The 14,579-nt window shown below is 37.8% G+C and overlaps 1 protein-coding gene across 1 annotated transcript in view; it reads left to right on the forward strand.

Moving 5' to 3' along the window:
• The window catches only part of LOC122788065 (keratin, type I cytoskeletal 19-like), a 277,040-nt gene that overhangs the window by 68,070 nt on the left and 194,391 nt on the right, over positions 1 to 14,579 (forward strand). The window contains exon 4 of the mRNA XM_044054986.1: positions 4,007 to 4,168. Within this exon, the coding sequence (XP_043910921.1) occupies positions 4,007 to 4,168 (162 nt within the window). The remainder of the gene's footprint in view (positions 1 to 4,006; positions 4,169 to 14,579) is intronic.

Here is a 14,579-nt window from a genome sequence, read left to right on the forward strand (position 1 = left end):
ACCACTTTGGGAATGTGATTGTCAAAGGAGAGATTGCTATCTACTTGGGTCCCCAAGTCCCTAATTACTTCTTCCATACTTAATGGATTACCACCTATATGGTAATTTGTGGGCACTTTGTTTTTCCCAAAGGGGATGACTATGCACATTTTGGCATTTAGCTTTAGGCCATGGCTCTGGCACCAGTTATCCATCTCTGTGAGACCCTTTAGGAGGATGCTTGTGTCAGCCGGAGAGTCGATTACGGCACCGAGTTTGCAGTCATCTGTGAACTTGGTCAGCCGTAGTCCACCCGTGTTAGCCCGTACCTCGGAGAAATATATACCGAACAAGAGAGGTCCCAGGACTGAGCCTTGTGGGACACCACTTGTAACTGCTTTAGAGTCTGACATGGCACCAATTCTGACCATGTGGGTTCTATCCCTGAGCCAGTTTGCAACCCATCTTTTGACACAGGGGTTGATATTTAAGCTGGTGAGCTTATTTATGATGCCCAAGTGGGCTTTTGTGAGGTCCAGGTAAGCTGTGTGGACTACCTTCCCATCATCTATGGCTTTGGTAACTGTTTCAAAGAAGTCAACCAAGTTCAAGAGGCAAGATCTGCCCTTAATGAAGCTGATTTGGGTAGGATCCAGTGTCTGGAGGTTCCCAATGTCTTTGTTTATGATATCCATGGTGATATGCTCCATAGCTTTGCAGACCAGGCTAGTCAGGCTTATAGGGTGATAGTTTCCGGGGTCTGTTGTGGCACCACCTTTGTGGAGTGGGACCACTGTTGCTGTACGCCATTCCTTGGGTACATATCCTGTAGTAAGGCTGAGATTGAACAGTGACTTTATATGAGAGTTTAGTTCTTCTTGGAGCTCGTGTAAGATGCAGCCCAGGACACCGTCTGGTCCCATTGATGCTGTGTTTTTTGCTTTGGAGAGGGCAGCTCTCACCTGTGCATCTGTGATATCAGGAAGGCTACACTCTGTTGGGATAGACATTTGCTCTTTTGGGTGGGAAGGGGGGTAGAAGTTTGCACTGAACCTTTCTGCCAGGATGTTGGCAATGTCTGTGGGTTCAGTGTATTTTTTGTCATTTTGCACTAACTCAGAGCATATGTGGGAGTTGCCTCCCAGGTTTCTGACATAACTAAAGAAGGCCTTGTGATTATCTTTAGTGTCTTGTGCAATTTTTCTTTCGAAGCTGGCCTTAGATGATTTTATGAGGGATTGTAGTTTCTTGCTAGTACTGATCAGTGACGCCTTCCCTTTTTGGGATTTTGCTCTGTCATGTAGTAGCTTTCTCCTTCTGTTGTATAGCTTATTTATGGCCGGGGTCCACCAGACAGGTCTCCTGCCTTTGGAGGAGTGAGTCTTGGTTTTATTTGGGATAGCATGCTCCATGCATTCCTGTAGGTGTCCATAGCATGCTTTTGTAAAGGATTCTGCATTTTGGGCCGTATTTTCTACTAGCTCAGGGGCTTTAAAGGATTCCACCTCAGTTTTGAGAAGTGTGAAATTTGCTTTTGAGAAGTTCTTCACCGTGGTTTCCTTGGCTAGGGGTGGGGACGGAATATGGATGTCCAGTGAGATTTGTTTATGGTCTGATCTTACCAATGAGGGGTATACCTCTGCTGTGGAACATAGAGACCCCATGTTGGTGATGACTAGATCCAATATGTTTTCCCCTTTTGTGGGAGTGGTGACCAGTTGTTCCATAGCATTTGAGTTTATAAATTCTAGGAACCATTGGGCGAGGGTGTTTGGGCTTGAGTAGTTTTCCCAATCGATGTTTGGGTAGTTGAAGTCACCCAATATAATAGTGTTTGGAGAGACCTTCATATTCTCCAGTGTTCTCAGGAAAGCCAAGTGAGATTCCTGTGTTTGGGAGGGTGGTCTGTAGCAGGCTTCAGACTGAAAGGCAGTTTTGCCCACTGTTAGTTGCACATGGATGGTCTCTGATGCTTCATTCAGTGCCACTAACCTGGAGGTGTGGTATCTTTGATAAATATGGATACTCCCCCTCCTTTTGTGGTCTGGTCCAAGTTTTGGAGCCATAAAGCATGGTATGAAGTATAACCTGTTAGTGCTGGGGTGCTCTTGGGAGCCTTGAACCAGGTTTCTGTTACTGCACAGATATCGATATTCTCCATACTGAGAAGAGTCTCGAGTGCATACATCTTGAGGTTTAGACTTCTGGCATTGAGCAGCATTACCCTTAGTTTTTTTTTTCTTTCTATGGGGGTGTGTTTGTCTTTTGAGCCTTGCCTAAAAAAAGGCACTATGGGGGAGGCAAGCGCCTTTGCCAGTATTCGAAAACCCAGGGGTGACAGGTGCAAGCCGTCCCTAGCAAAGCAACGTGGCTTGTCGAGCATGTCATCCCAGGCTGACAGGCACTGGATCAACTTTGAATGACACCAATACTTTAGCCAATTGTTAAAATTGATCATTTTGTCTTTATACTGTGGCATCGTTCTTGGTGAGGGTAAGATGCTACTCAAGGTCAGGGTCATACCAGCCTGGGCTACATGATCAAAGAGCTCCTGTACGTCTTTTTTCATGTAGTCCAGGGAGGAACATCTCAGGTCATTCACACCAGCATGGACAATGACGGAGTCATATTTGTACTTGCTTTGGAGTGACCTGAGTGCTTGTGTTATGTGGCTGATCCTGGCACCCAACAGGCAGCTTACAGTGACCTTCTCCTTGTTCAGCCTGGTGAGTGGGAAGTCAGTGTGTCTGACAATAGAATCACCTATTACAAGTATATTAGGTGTGTTGTTTATCCTTAAGGGCTGTGACTGTGTGGCACACTGACTTTGTGAGCTATGTGCTACGTGGATATTGTTTCATGGTAGGTGTTGCTTGGATGTCTGCTTTGGAGGTCTCTGCTGCTTAGGCAGATTTTTATTTTAGCAGGGACAATAAAAGCACAAAGACACTCATATTTGGTAGTGTACAGGTAAGCAGCTTGGCAGAGAAATTAATAATGTAGGAAAGTTACTGGCAGTATCACCAGTATTAAAATATATGTTAATTACCATAGTACACAAAGAGTTTGTAAGACTAAATCCGAAATCTGATGATCTCAGCCTGAAAAAGGTAGGAGAGAGACAGTAGAGTAAGAAACAACAAAATGTCAAATGGTGATCACCAGAAGTCATATACAGTGAACATGAAATAAATATTCCTGAAAAAAAAAAGAAATCATATATAGAAAAACTGCAAGATCCTAGTACTGGCATGATAAAAAAGGAAGAGGACGATATAATAATTCGTCAAGGGAATCCATGGAGACCAAAGGGTACACTATTTTTAAGGGGTTATACAGGAATAGGACAGTTGGAAAATGCAATGTTTAATACTCAAGAGAGAGATAAAATGAATTATGTTTTCATTAAAATGCTGGCACAGTATTGGAATGGCCTTCATGAAGATATGACTGCAACAAAAATACTGACATAACTTAAAAAGCATACTAGAAGCATACTCATGATAAGTGAAAGAAAAAAGAAGCTTATCAGGAAGGTAGGGGAATTGACAAAGTCCATTTTTCCATTTAATTTAAGAACACCATAATGCTCTGGAATTTGGAATAATTACCAGAAAATTTTAAATCAAAACATGCATTCACTATAAATTTGTATCTCTTGTTAGGGTTATACAACTGTTCATTTAGCAAATCTTTGGTGTTAATTATGTAGAGCAACTTTTAATTTGGTTTGGTTATAAACAGATAATCAACTTAAGTGGAATATTACACAGTCAGTTGTAGAATTCCTCCTCAGAACTATGCAATTTGATATTACTGATAACTGTAAATCAGTTCTCTTGGAAATGTGTAGACAATGCTAGAGAAATGGCTGTTATTTGCTGCCAGTTATGCATTAATACATTTTTTGTTTTGAATTTGCATAATGTTTCAGTATTAATGTCAAATCAAACACAGCATAGAAAGTAGAAACAATGTATTCCAAATAACAGCTGTCACTAAACTCTCTTTATCGATTTTTAAACAGGAAATGACAGCTCTACGTGCTCAAACGGGACCTGGAGTCAATGTGGAGGTGGATTCTTCTCCTGGTATGGAACTTGTCAAGATCCTAGCAGATGTCAGAGCACAGTATGAAAACATGGCAGAGAAGAACCGCAGAGATGCTGAAGAATGGTATAACAACAAGGTACGAAAGGCAATAGCAATTAATGTGGCATGCATTATTTAAATGAAATTTACTTCACAACTGATATCTGATCTTCCCATGAGATTTTACTGAAGCAAAACTAGGAATCAGATTTTTATTGAACATTTTATGGCTTTCTTACATTCAACTCAGCCTACAATCATTAGCAATATCCTGTGATACCCTATGCGTACAACAGCTGAAGGCAGAATATAATGTCCAAAAGAGGGAATGTTTACATTTAGCAAAATAAAGGCATTATAATTTAGGAGAGACACAGTACTGATTTTACAATATGCGCGCACACACACACACACACACACACACACACACACATATATATATATATATATATATATATATATATATATATATATATATATATATATATCAAAATGAAAAATCCCAACCTGGAAGGTAAACGCTGACAACAACTGATGTAAAAAGTCTTTTATTGCAAAATAGAACCAGACGTAAGCACTTTCGCGGTCAAACTGCTTCATCAGACAGTTACAATAAAAAACAGAGCATCCTTATATACATACTCCCTAACAGCCAATTAATCAATAAAATTCCCTCCAAGAACACAACTAATAATCCAATTAGTAAAAAGCAGGTTAAAACAACAGCTACTTACATACAGCATAAAAATCCACAAAGATATATGGCTATACATTGTTTAACCTTTTCATTTAAGTTGCTTCATCCTTAAAGCTGATTTAATAGGGATTGAATCATTAAGCCCCATATATCTATGTGCCCCAAGTCTCAGGATCCACTCTATAATTCACCTCTCCTAGTGCAATAATCATGGTCCAGAATCCTGTCTCTTAGTCTCCTATTAGTCTTGCCAACGTAAAAATTAAAACATTTGACACAGTGTGCAACATAAGCCAAATTACCATTGTTACAGTTAGCTGATGAATGTAACTCCCAAAGTTTTCCAGTGACAGGATGCTTAAAAAATCTTGATTCATCCACAAATGGGATTCCTCATTGGGATTTTTCTTTCTGTATTGCTTTGAACTGGTTTGGCAAGCATGGCTGAAGGTAACGCTGTATCTATGGACATGAATGTTTCTGCCAGTTCAAGAACTGTGGAGAATAAATGCCTTATGAACTTAATGTCAGATCAGCTAAATCCGTTGTTGACTGAGGAAATGGTTTTTGATACATCGGATGTATCGTATGATGAAGGCACTACTTTGAAGGTACGTGACATGAAACGGAATATAAAGAATGACTTCTACAAATGTAAGCATCTTCAGTGCCAATGCTTCCATTTAGAAGCATGTATTAGTATGAACATTATACCAAGGGGACTTTGTGTCCTCACTATGCCTACATACGGTGACACCTATCCCCAGTTATTGGCACAATGGCAACAGCTCAACTTGGAAACCAGTAGAGCCTACCTACGATTACTTATTGAGTTCTTCCAACCTATGGAATTGGAACTTATAGGTAAGGTACAACATAATCAATGTGAATTAGCTGCCCTTACTGGTGAAAAGAGCACTGACTTATTTCTCAATGAGCTCATTGAGAAAATTACTAAGTATGAGAAAAGGTTGTTGTTGCAAAAAAGAAATAAACTTTCTAGAGATCTACAAGACTTCAAAAATCATAATGCATATACTTGGCCAAGGACTCGAGTTGCTGCTATTAACACCACCACCGACAGTCAATCAAAAGAGCTGGCGAGTGGTATGATTCAAACCTTGGATACAACCATTGTTAAGCAACAAGAAGATACTGTTCAGTCTAATTCTGTTCAGCTTGTTTCTCCAGGGTTATGTACATTAGTGTATTCTACACCATTGAGTGAAGTTATAACTACTAATTTGGAATGCCCTGACAAGCCTTCCACTTCTAATCTGACAGAGAGGTGGAAAATTACCCCCCCCCCCAACAAGATCAGGTTTTTTTGTCTCTTCCACTGCCATACTGTCAGAACAGGAAGAAGTCGTTTGAGCAGGAGTATCGTCGTTCAGGACAGAAACAGAAGGAACCACCAGCCTCCTATCAGAACAAGTCATTGAAGAAAATGTGGAATCTAAATTCAGAGACTTAGTCTGGAATATTTCCAGGTACGCTTTAAACTCTTTGTTCGTTAAATTAAAATCACTGTGGAGTCGCCACACATCAAGTAAACTGTATACATGGGCAGTAATGATAATATGCTTACTAATTTAAAAAAAACCTAGTCAGTTTGTTCCATTATTGCCTAGTAATATTGAGGTTTTTATTAAAGCCTGTGAAAATGATGTATACAGTTTACTTGATGTGTGGTGACTCCACAGTGATTTTAATTTAACGAACAAAGAGTTTAAAGCATTGCAGAGTTTATGTTTAAATCTAGATATTCTAATATGCCCCTTGGATAAAGGGGGTCCTATTGTTGTTTTAAATCCTGATTATTATTTCAAGAAAATTAATGAGATGTTAGCAGATCGGACAGTTTATACTATCATTCAGTTGAATGAAGTGTATAACATGAAACAAAAAATAGTGCTTTGCTTGAATGTTTTCTTATGGGAATGTTAGATAAACAGCTACTTGACTATTTCAGTGTGTTAAAGAACCACTGGTACCACAACTACATGGTCTTCTGAATGTACATAAACATTCAACACTCCCCCTATTAAGACCCATTGTTGCCGGAGGGGGTGGTTGACTGAACCTCTGTCTATATACCTTGAAACCCAATTGAGGAATGTTTTGAATTTGTATCCTTTTGTTTTAAAATATGCATAACAGTTTTTGCAGGATTTATATAGTTTTGTCAGTAAGACATTTGAGTTTCCTTTTGAGCTACTTGCTACAATGGATGTAGGCTCACTTTTCAGATGTATTCCCAGTGATGAAGGTATTAGAATGGTGAAGAATGTTCTGCTTAGACATGATAATTATAGCCCACAGCACATTGATTTTATTTGCATGCTTTTAGAACTAGTTCTAGAACATAATGTGTTTTTATTTGCAGATAATTACTATTGTCAAACAGCTGGTGTCACCATGGGCACCAGCTGTGCCAATTCATATGCAAATTTAGTGATGTTAGATTGGGAACAGCAGAATGTTATGAATGTGAAAGATGGGCACATAGCTTTTTATCGATGTTTTGTCGATGACACTTTTATTTGTTGGAAGGGTGATGAACATGATTTGACTTGATTTTACCATAAATTGAATAGTAGAACCAAGAAATACTTCAACGAGACGAGTAGCCAAACTGGAACGCAAAATTTATTTTCACACAAAGAGCGTTTTCGCTTCTGTCATTACAGAAGCTTTCTCAACATAAAAGAAGAGCGCAAACTCTTCACATTTTAAAACCAAAAATAGTGACACCCATTGATGTCACTTCCTTTACATCAATAATAAAAATTACATATCATATAAACTCTAAAAAGAGACGAACACAACATGATCAAAATAAACAGCCAGTAAACTACCTTACCAAGTCATGCATACACTTTCTATTAAAAAATTTAAATAGAACCTGAACAAATTGTTCATACTATTTAGCCAAAGGCTAAAATCTTACTAATCTGTTCTACAACTAAAATCTATTAAAATTGAACCATATTTCAAAGGGCCTACTCCTTTCAATAAGAAATAAAAAAATTGAATGTTAATATTACATTCTATATTGATAACCAATACCAGGTTAATATTGATTTAGCTTAAAGTTAATATATTGATATTAAATTTTACATTCTATGTTAATAACCAATAGCAAGGGTTACCTAAGGTAACTCCTATATTTCAACACCGATGAAATATTGCAGTTCTCATTTAAGCCCGGGAATGTAAAGGCATCAAGCTTGATCTGCCATTCTAATTCCCGGGTTTCTAAAATAAGGGATTGTGGACCCCCTCTTATGTCAACTTGAATGTGGTCAATAGCCATAAAGTGAAAACTGTGTCCCGCGCTACTCAATAGGTGTTTTGACAAAGCATTGTCACTTTTTTTGTTTTTTATAGCATAAATGTGCTGGTATATATGGTCGCGAAAATGGCGATCCATTTTACCAACATAATACGCAGGACAACAGTCACAAAGAGCTATATATACTATTGATCTTGTATTACAATTGGTTTTGTAGTTGATAGAGTATTTTTTATTTCTAACGGAGAATGAATTCCCTACCCGAAGGTGTCTACACCAATTACAACAACCACAAGGGAAGGTGCCTTTTTGTCGAGAATGAAAATCAATTGTCTTATTTCTCTGAAGGAGTTCCTTAAGGTTACTACCTCTTCTGTGTACAAAAGAGGGGAACAACCCCAATCTTTCCTGTAACCCTGAACTAGTAATGAAATACCAGTTTTTACGGACAATAGAGCAAAGGTTTTCAGAATTTCTATTGAAAGTTGTTACAAAACTAATAGGAAAATTAACTTCCTTAGCGGGTACACCAGTAACAGGGTCCAGTGGGGGAACATCACCGACAACCATGTCATCCACAAGGGGAAAGGAAATCTGCGCATTAAGAAAAAGCAAAGGTTGATATGTGCCATTAATGCGCTTAAAAGACACTTCAGCTATTAAGGCTTCAACCATATCTCCAGGATACCCCTGGTTCAAGAACATGTCCATTAATAGGGAACACTCATTTTCAAAGGCCATGTCCATACTACACATACAGGCAGCCCTAACGAGTTGCCCCTTAACAATGGACCATTTCTGTTTCCATGGGTGACAACTTGAAAAATGCAAAAACGAGTTGCAATAAGTTGATTTCCTAAAGATAGACGAGCAAAACCTGTTATTATCAAAATCCTTGACCAATTTAACATCCAGATAGTCAATCTGAGATGTTGAAAAATGGTACGTGAATTTTAAAAATTCTGTTGTACCATTCATGTAGGAAAGGAGGTCAATAACTGCATCCTCCCCACATTTTATCAATATGAAAGCATCATCTAAAAAGCGAGTGTAAAATTTTGAACATTGCTGAAACACTGGATAGGTAAACAAGTAATTTTTCTCCCAATATGCGACAAATAAATTAGCCACACTACTACCACAAGGGGAGCCCATTGCAATCCTTTCTTTTGAAGGTAGTAGTGTTTGTCGAAGATAAAAAAATTGGAAGAAAGAACAATATCCAACAATACAGTTACAACTGAAATGTCATTACTTGATGCACCACATTCTCTTAACATTAAATTGACCCATTCAATAGCTTCCTCGTGGGGGATGGAAGTATAAAGATCCACCACGTCAATGGTAAGGAAGTTAAGAGACTCATCAAACTGAACCTCATTAATGGATCTCAAAAAGGACCAAGAGTCCTTGCATATTTGTGGAATCGATTTCAAGTATTTCGCTATGATGCTATCAATAAGTCGGGCACAGGGGTGGGTGATAGAACATCTCCCATCAACTAACGCCCGCATGGGTGGATCTGCTAAGTTCTTATGTATCTTGGGTATCCCAAAAATCACTGGGATCTTAGGGTAAGCGATATCGATAAAGTTATACAGGTCGATATCAATTTTTCCTTCCAGGAATAAGTCTCTGAAATACCCCTTGATTCTATTATATGCACCTGTTAGTTCATTCAAAGATGAAGTTTCATAAGCGGGTGAGTTTAAGACAAGTAACATTCTCCTATTGTACTCAGACTTGTCAAAAATAACCAAGCCTCCCCCCTTGTCAGGCTTAATGATTCTGACTGCCATCCCACATAAATTATTCAACGCCATAGTCTGATCATACGAAATATTACTTTGATTGTCAGATCTATGGATAGAGGCATATAAATGCCTCAAGTCCAGTTCACATATACTTTCAAAAATGTGAAGGTTGGGATGGAGCGGGGGGTTAAATGTACTCGGTAATTTCAAACTTACTCTATCCATAGGTAAATCATTGTTGAAAAAACATTCAGATTAAGTTTACGTACAAAGCATTTCAAGTCGATAAGAGTTTTTCCCAAGTTAAATTTTTGGTCTGGAACGAAAGTCAAACCATTAGCCAATAGCTCCACTAAGTCATTATCAACAGAAACATTTGAGAAATTATAAATCTGAAAGTCCCCTTTTCCATTAGACAAGATAGTAGGATAATGTCTTTCCAAAAGTTCACCACCAAATGGAACAGTGTTTGCTACTGTTGTTTCCAGTTCTTGTTCTGTTGGTAGCGGTTGCCCTTCCTCCCTGCAAAAGGCTTCTGGTGGGTATTGTAATTGTTTTTCTTGTTAATAGATTTAATTCTATTACTTCTCCTTAGACCCTGTCCAGGTGTCTCTTCACCTCCATCATTAGCCAAGTTGTCATCCATAGAAGTTTAGCCAGAATCAAGTCTATCAGTGTTACCAGACCCATTAGGATCCTTGTTCATTTGATTATCATCCCTGCTGTTCCATTTAAATAGGTTTGGATAAACAGCATTAGTTTGATATGAATGTCTATCCCTTAATAATTTTTTCGATTTGTTTGATTTCAATTTAGACAATAAAGAATCAATACTGGAGAAAATCCGGTTATAGTCATATTTATACCTTAAAAAATTCATATCAGCCTTGATACTGTCATCAAGGCAAGTGGTTTCCTCCAGTAGAACAGTAATGTGTTTAGAGTAAAATTTAATCATTACTTTAAGTAATTCAGACCCCTGTTTGTTAAATAGGGCCTGAAGTTCATCCAAGAAAGCCGCATCAAAAAATAAACCTGTAGGTGAAAAGGAATTACGTAGACCCTTAGGAATCACTTTCTCTGCAAGACATTGCTGAAAGTAGGAAACTTCCAATTGAAGTTTTTTTATTTTTAATAGTTTCCCATCCAATAACTTTAATTTATCAGTAATATTGTCAAAGTTGTTACCTGGACTAGTAGAATCAGCCACCGGTGACCCAGATGATGAACTGCCCCCAAACGACAATGGAGCCAGATTCTTCGACCATTCGGACAGTGAGGGCACACCAATAAGTGCATCTTGATTTCCAATAGTGTGTCCAGGAGATGATGGAACAATATTGTCAGTTAGGGCATTCCCGTTGTTGAAATTGCTGCCTCCATTATCAAGAATTAGCGCCGATGAATTTGCCCCTGAAGGAAGCAAAGCTGCCTCTGACGTGTTTGTAATATTAGCAGAGCTGCTATAACGTGGAACCTGCCCTGCTGGAATAATGTCTTGACTGTTATTAGACTGCTGGCTGTTGCAGAAAGGTAAGTTGGGTTTGTTAACTCTAGCACTGTTAACATTACCCTTCTCGATATTCTCCAAGCGAGCATTCATGACGTCCAAGCGTTTGGAAAGCGAGACCATCAACGCTTGGATACTCAATGGTTCATTCACAGTATCGCTGGTTCCTGAACCAAAAATATTCGGCGTACTCGGGCTCAATGAAGCGCCCAAAGACATACTGCAATCAACATGGAAAATAAACTGTAGAACCAAGAAATACTTCAATGAGACGAGTAGCCAAACTGGAACGCAAAATTTATTTTCACACAAAGCTTCATTACAGAAGCTTCCTCAACATAAAAGTAGAGCGCGAACTCTTCACATTTTAAAACAAAAATAGTGACACCCATTGATGTCACTTCCTTTACATCAATAATAAAAATTACATATCATATAAACTCTAAAAAGAGACGAACACAACATGATCAAAATAAACAGCCAGTAAACTACCTTACTAAGTCATGCATACACTTTCTATTAAAAAATTTAAATAGAACCTGAACAAATTGTTCATACTATTTAGCCAAAGGCTAAAATCTTCCAAATCTGTTCTACAACTAAAATCTATTAAAATTGAACCATATTTTAAAGGGCCTACTCCTTTCAATAAGAAATAAAAAAAATTAATGTTAATATTACATTCTATATTGATAACCAATACCAGGTTAATATTGATTTAGCTTAAAGTTAATATATTGATATTCAATTTTACATTCTATGTTAATAACCAATAGCGAGGGTTACCTAAGGTAACTCCTATATTTCAACACCGATGAAATATTGCAGTTCTCATTTAAGCCCGGGAATGTAAAGGCATCAAGCTTGATCTGCCATTCTAATTCCCGGGTTTCTAAAATAAGGGATTGTGGACCCCCTCTTATGTCAACTTGAATGTGGTCAATAGCCATAAAGTGAAAACTGTGTCCCGCGCTACTCAATAGGTGTTTTGACAAAGCATTGTCACTTTTTTGTTTTTTATAGCATAAATGTGCTGGTATATCTGGACGTGGCGATCTGTTTTACCAACATAATACGCAGGACAACAGTCACAAAGAGCTATATATACTATTGATCTTGTATTACAATTGGTTTTGTAGTTGATAGAGTATTTTTTATTTCTAACGGAGAATGAATTCCCTACCCGAAGGTGTCTACACCAATTACAACAACCACAAGGGAAGGTGCCTTTTTGTCTAGAATGAAAATCAATTGTCTTATTTCTCTGAAGGAGTTCCTTAAGGTTACTACCTCTTCTGTGTACAAAAGAGGGGAACAACCCCAATCTTTCCTGTAACCCTGAACTAGTAATGAAATACCAGTTTTTACGGACAATAGAGCAAAAGTTTTCAGAATTTCTATTGAAAGTTGTTACAAAACTAATAGAAAAATTAACTTCCTTAGTGGGTACACCAGTAACAGGGTCCGGTGGGGGATTTTTAATTTTTATAGTTCCATCCCCCATGAGGAAGCTATTGAATGGGTCGATTTAATGTTAAGAGAATGTGGTGCATCAAGTAATGACATTTCAGTTGTAACTGTATTGTTGGATATTGTTCTTTCTTCCAATTTTTTTATCTTCGACAAACACTACTACCTTCAAAAGAAAGGGATTGCCATGGGCTCCCCATGTGGTAGTAGTGTGGCTAATTTATTTGTCGCATATTGGGAGAAAAATTACTTGTTTACCTATCCAGTGTTTCAGCAATGTTCAAAATTTTACACTCGCTTTTTAGATGATGCTTTCATATTGATAAAATGTGGGGAGGATGCAGTTATTGGCCTCCTTTCCTACATGAATGGTACAACAGAATTTTTAAAATTCACGTACCATTTTTCAACATCTCAGATTGACTATCTGGATGTTAAATTGGTCAAGGATTTTGATAATAACAGGTTTTGCTCATCTATCTTTAGGAAATCAACTTATTGCAACTCGTTTTTGCATTTTTCAAGTTGTCACCCATGGAAACAGAAACGGTCCATTGTTAAGGGGCAACTTGTTAGGGCTGCCCGTATGTGTAGTACGGACATGGCCTTTGAAAATGAGTGTTCCTTATTAATGGACATGTTCTTGAACCGGGAGTATCCTGGAGATATGGTTGAAGCCTTAATAGCTGAAGTGTCTTTTAAGCGCATTAATGGCACATATCAACCTTTGCTTTTTCTTAATACGCAGATTTCCTCTCCCCTTGTGGATGACATGGTTGTTGGTGATGTTCCCCCACCAGACCCTGTTACTGGTGTACCCGCTAAGGAAGTTAATTTTCCTATTTGTTTTGTAACAACTTTCAATAGAAATTCTAAAAACCTTTGCTCTATTGTCCGTAAAAACTGGTATTTCATTACTAGTTCAGGGTTACAGGAAAGATTGGGGTTGTTCCCCTCTTTTGTACACAGAAGAGGTAGTAACCTTAAGGAACTCCTTCAGAGAAATAAGACAATTGATTTTCATTCTAGACAAAAAGGCACCTTCCCTTGTGGTTGTTGTAATTGGTGTAGACACCTTCGGGTAGGGAATTCATTCTCCGTTAGAAATAAAAAATACTCTATCAACTACAAAACCAATTGTAATACAAGATCAATAGTATATATAGCTCTTTGTGACTGTTGTCCTGCGTATTATGTTGGTAAAACAGATCGCCGTTTTCGCGACCGTATATACCAGCACATTTATGCTATAAAAAACAAAAAAAGTGACAATGCTTTGTCAAAACACCTATTGAGTAGCGTGGGACACAGTTTTCACTTTATGGCTATTGACCATATTCAAGTTGACATAAGAGGGGGTCCACAATCCCTTATTTTAGAAACCCGGGAATTAGAATGGCAGATCAAGCTTGATGCCTTTACATTCCCGGGCTTAAATGAGAACTGCAATATTTCATCGGTGTTGAAATATAGGAGTTACCTTAGGTAACCCTTGCTATTGGTTATTAACATAGAATGTAAAATTTAATATCAATATATTAACTTTAAGCTAAATCAATATTAACCTGGTATTGGTTATCAATATAGAATGTAATATTAACATTAATTTTTTTTATTTCTTATTGAAAGGAGTAGGCCCTTTAAAATATGGTTCAATTTTAATAGATTTTAGTTGTAGAACAGATTAGTAAGATTTTAGCCTTTGGCTAAATAGTATGAACAATTTGTTCAGGTTCTATTTAAATTTTTTAATAGAAAGTGTATGCATGACTTGGTAAGGTA

Source organism: Protopterus annectens, chromosome 13.part0 (genome assembly GCF_019279795.1).
Source record: "Protopterus annectens isolate FY-2018-M chromosome 13.part0, PAN1.0, whole genome shotgun sequence".
Classification (NCBI taxonomy): domain Eukaryota; kingdom Metazoa; phylum Chordata; order Ceratodontiformes; family Protopteridae; genus Protopterus; species Protopterus annectens.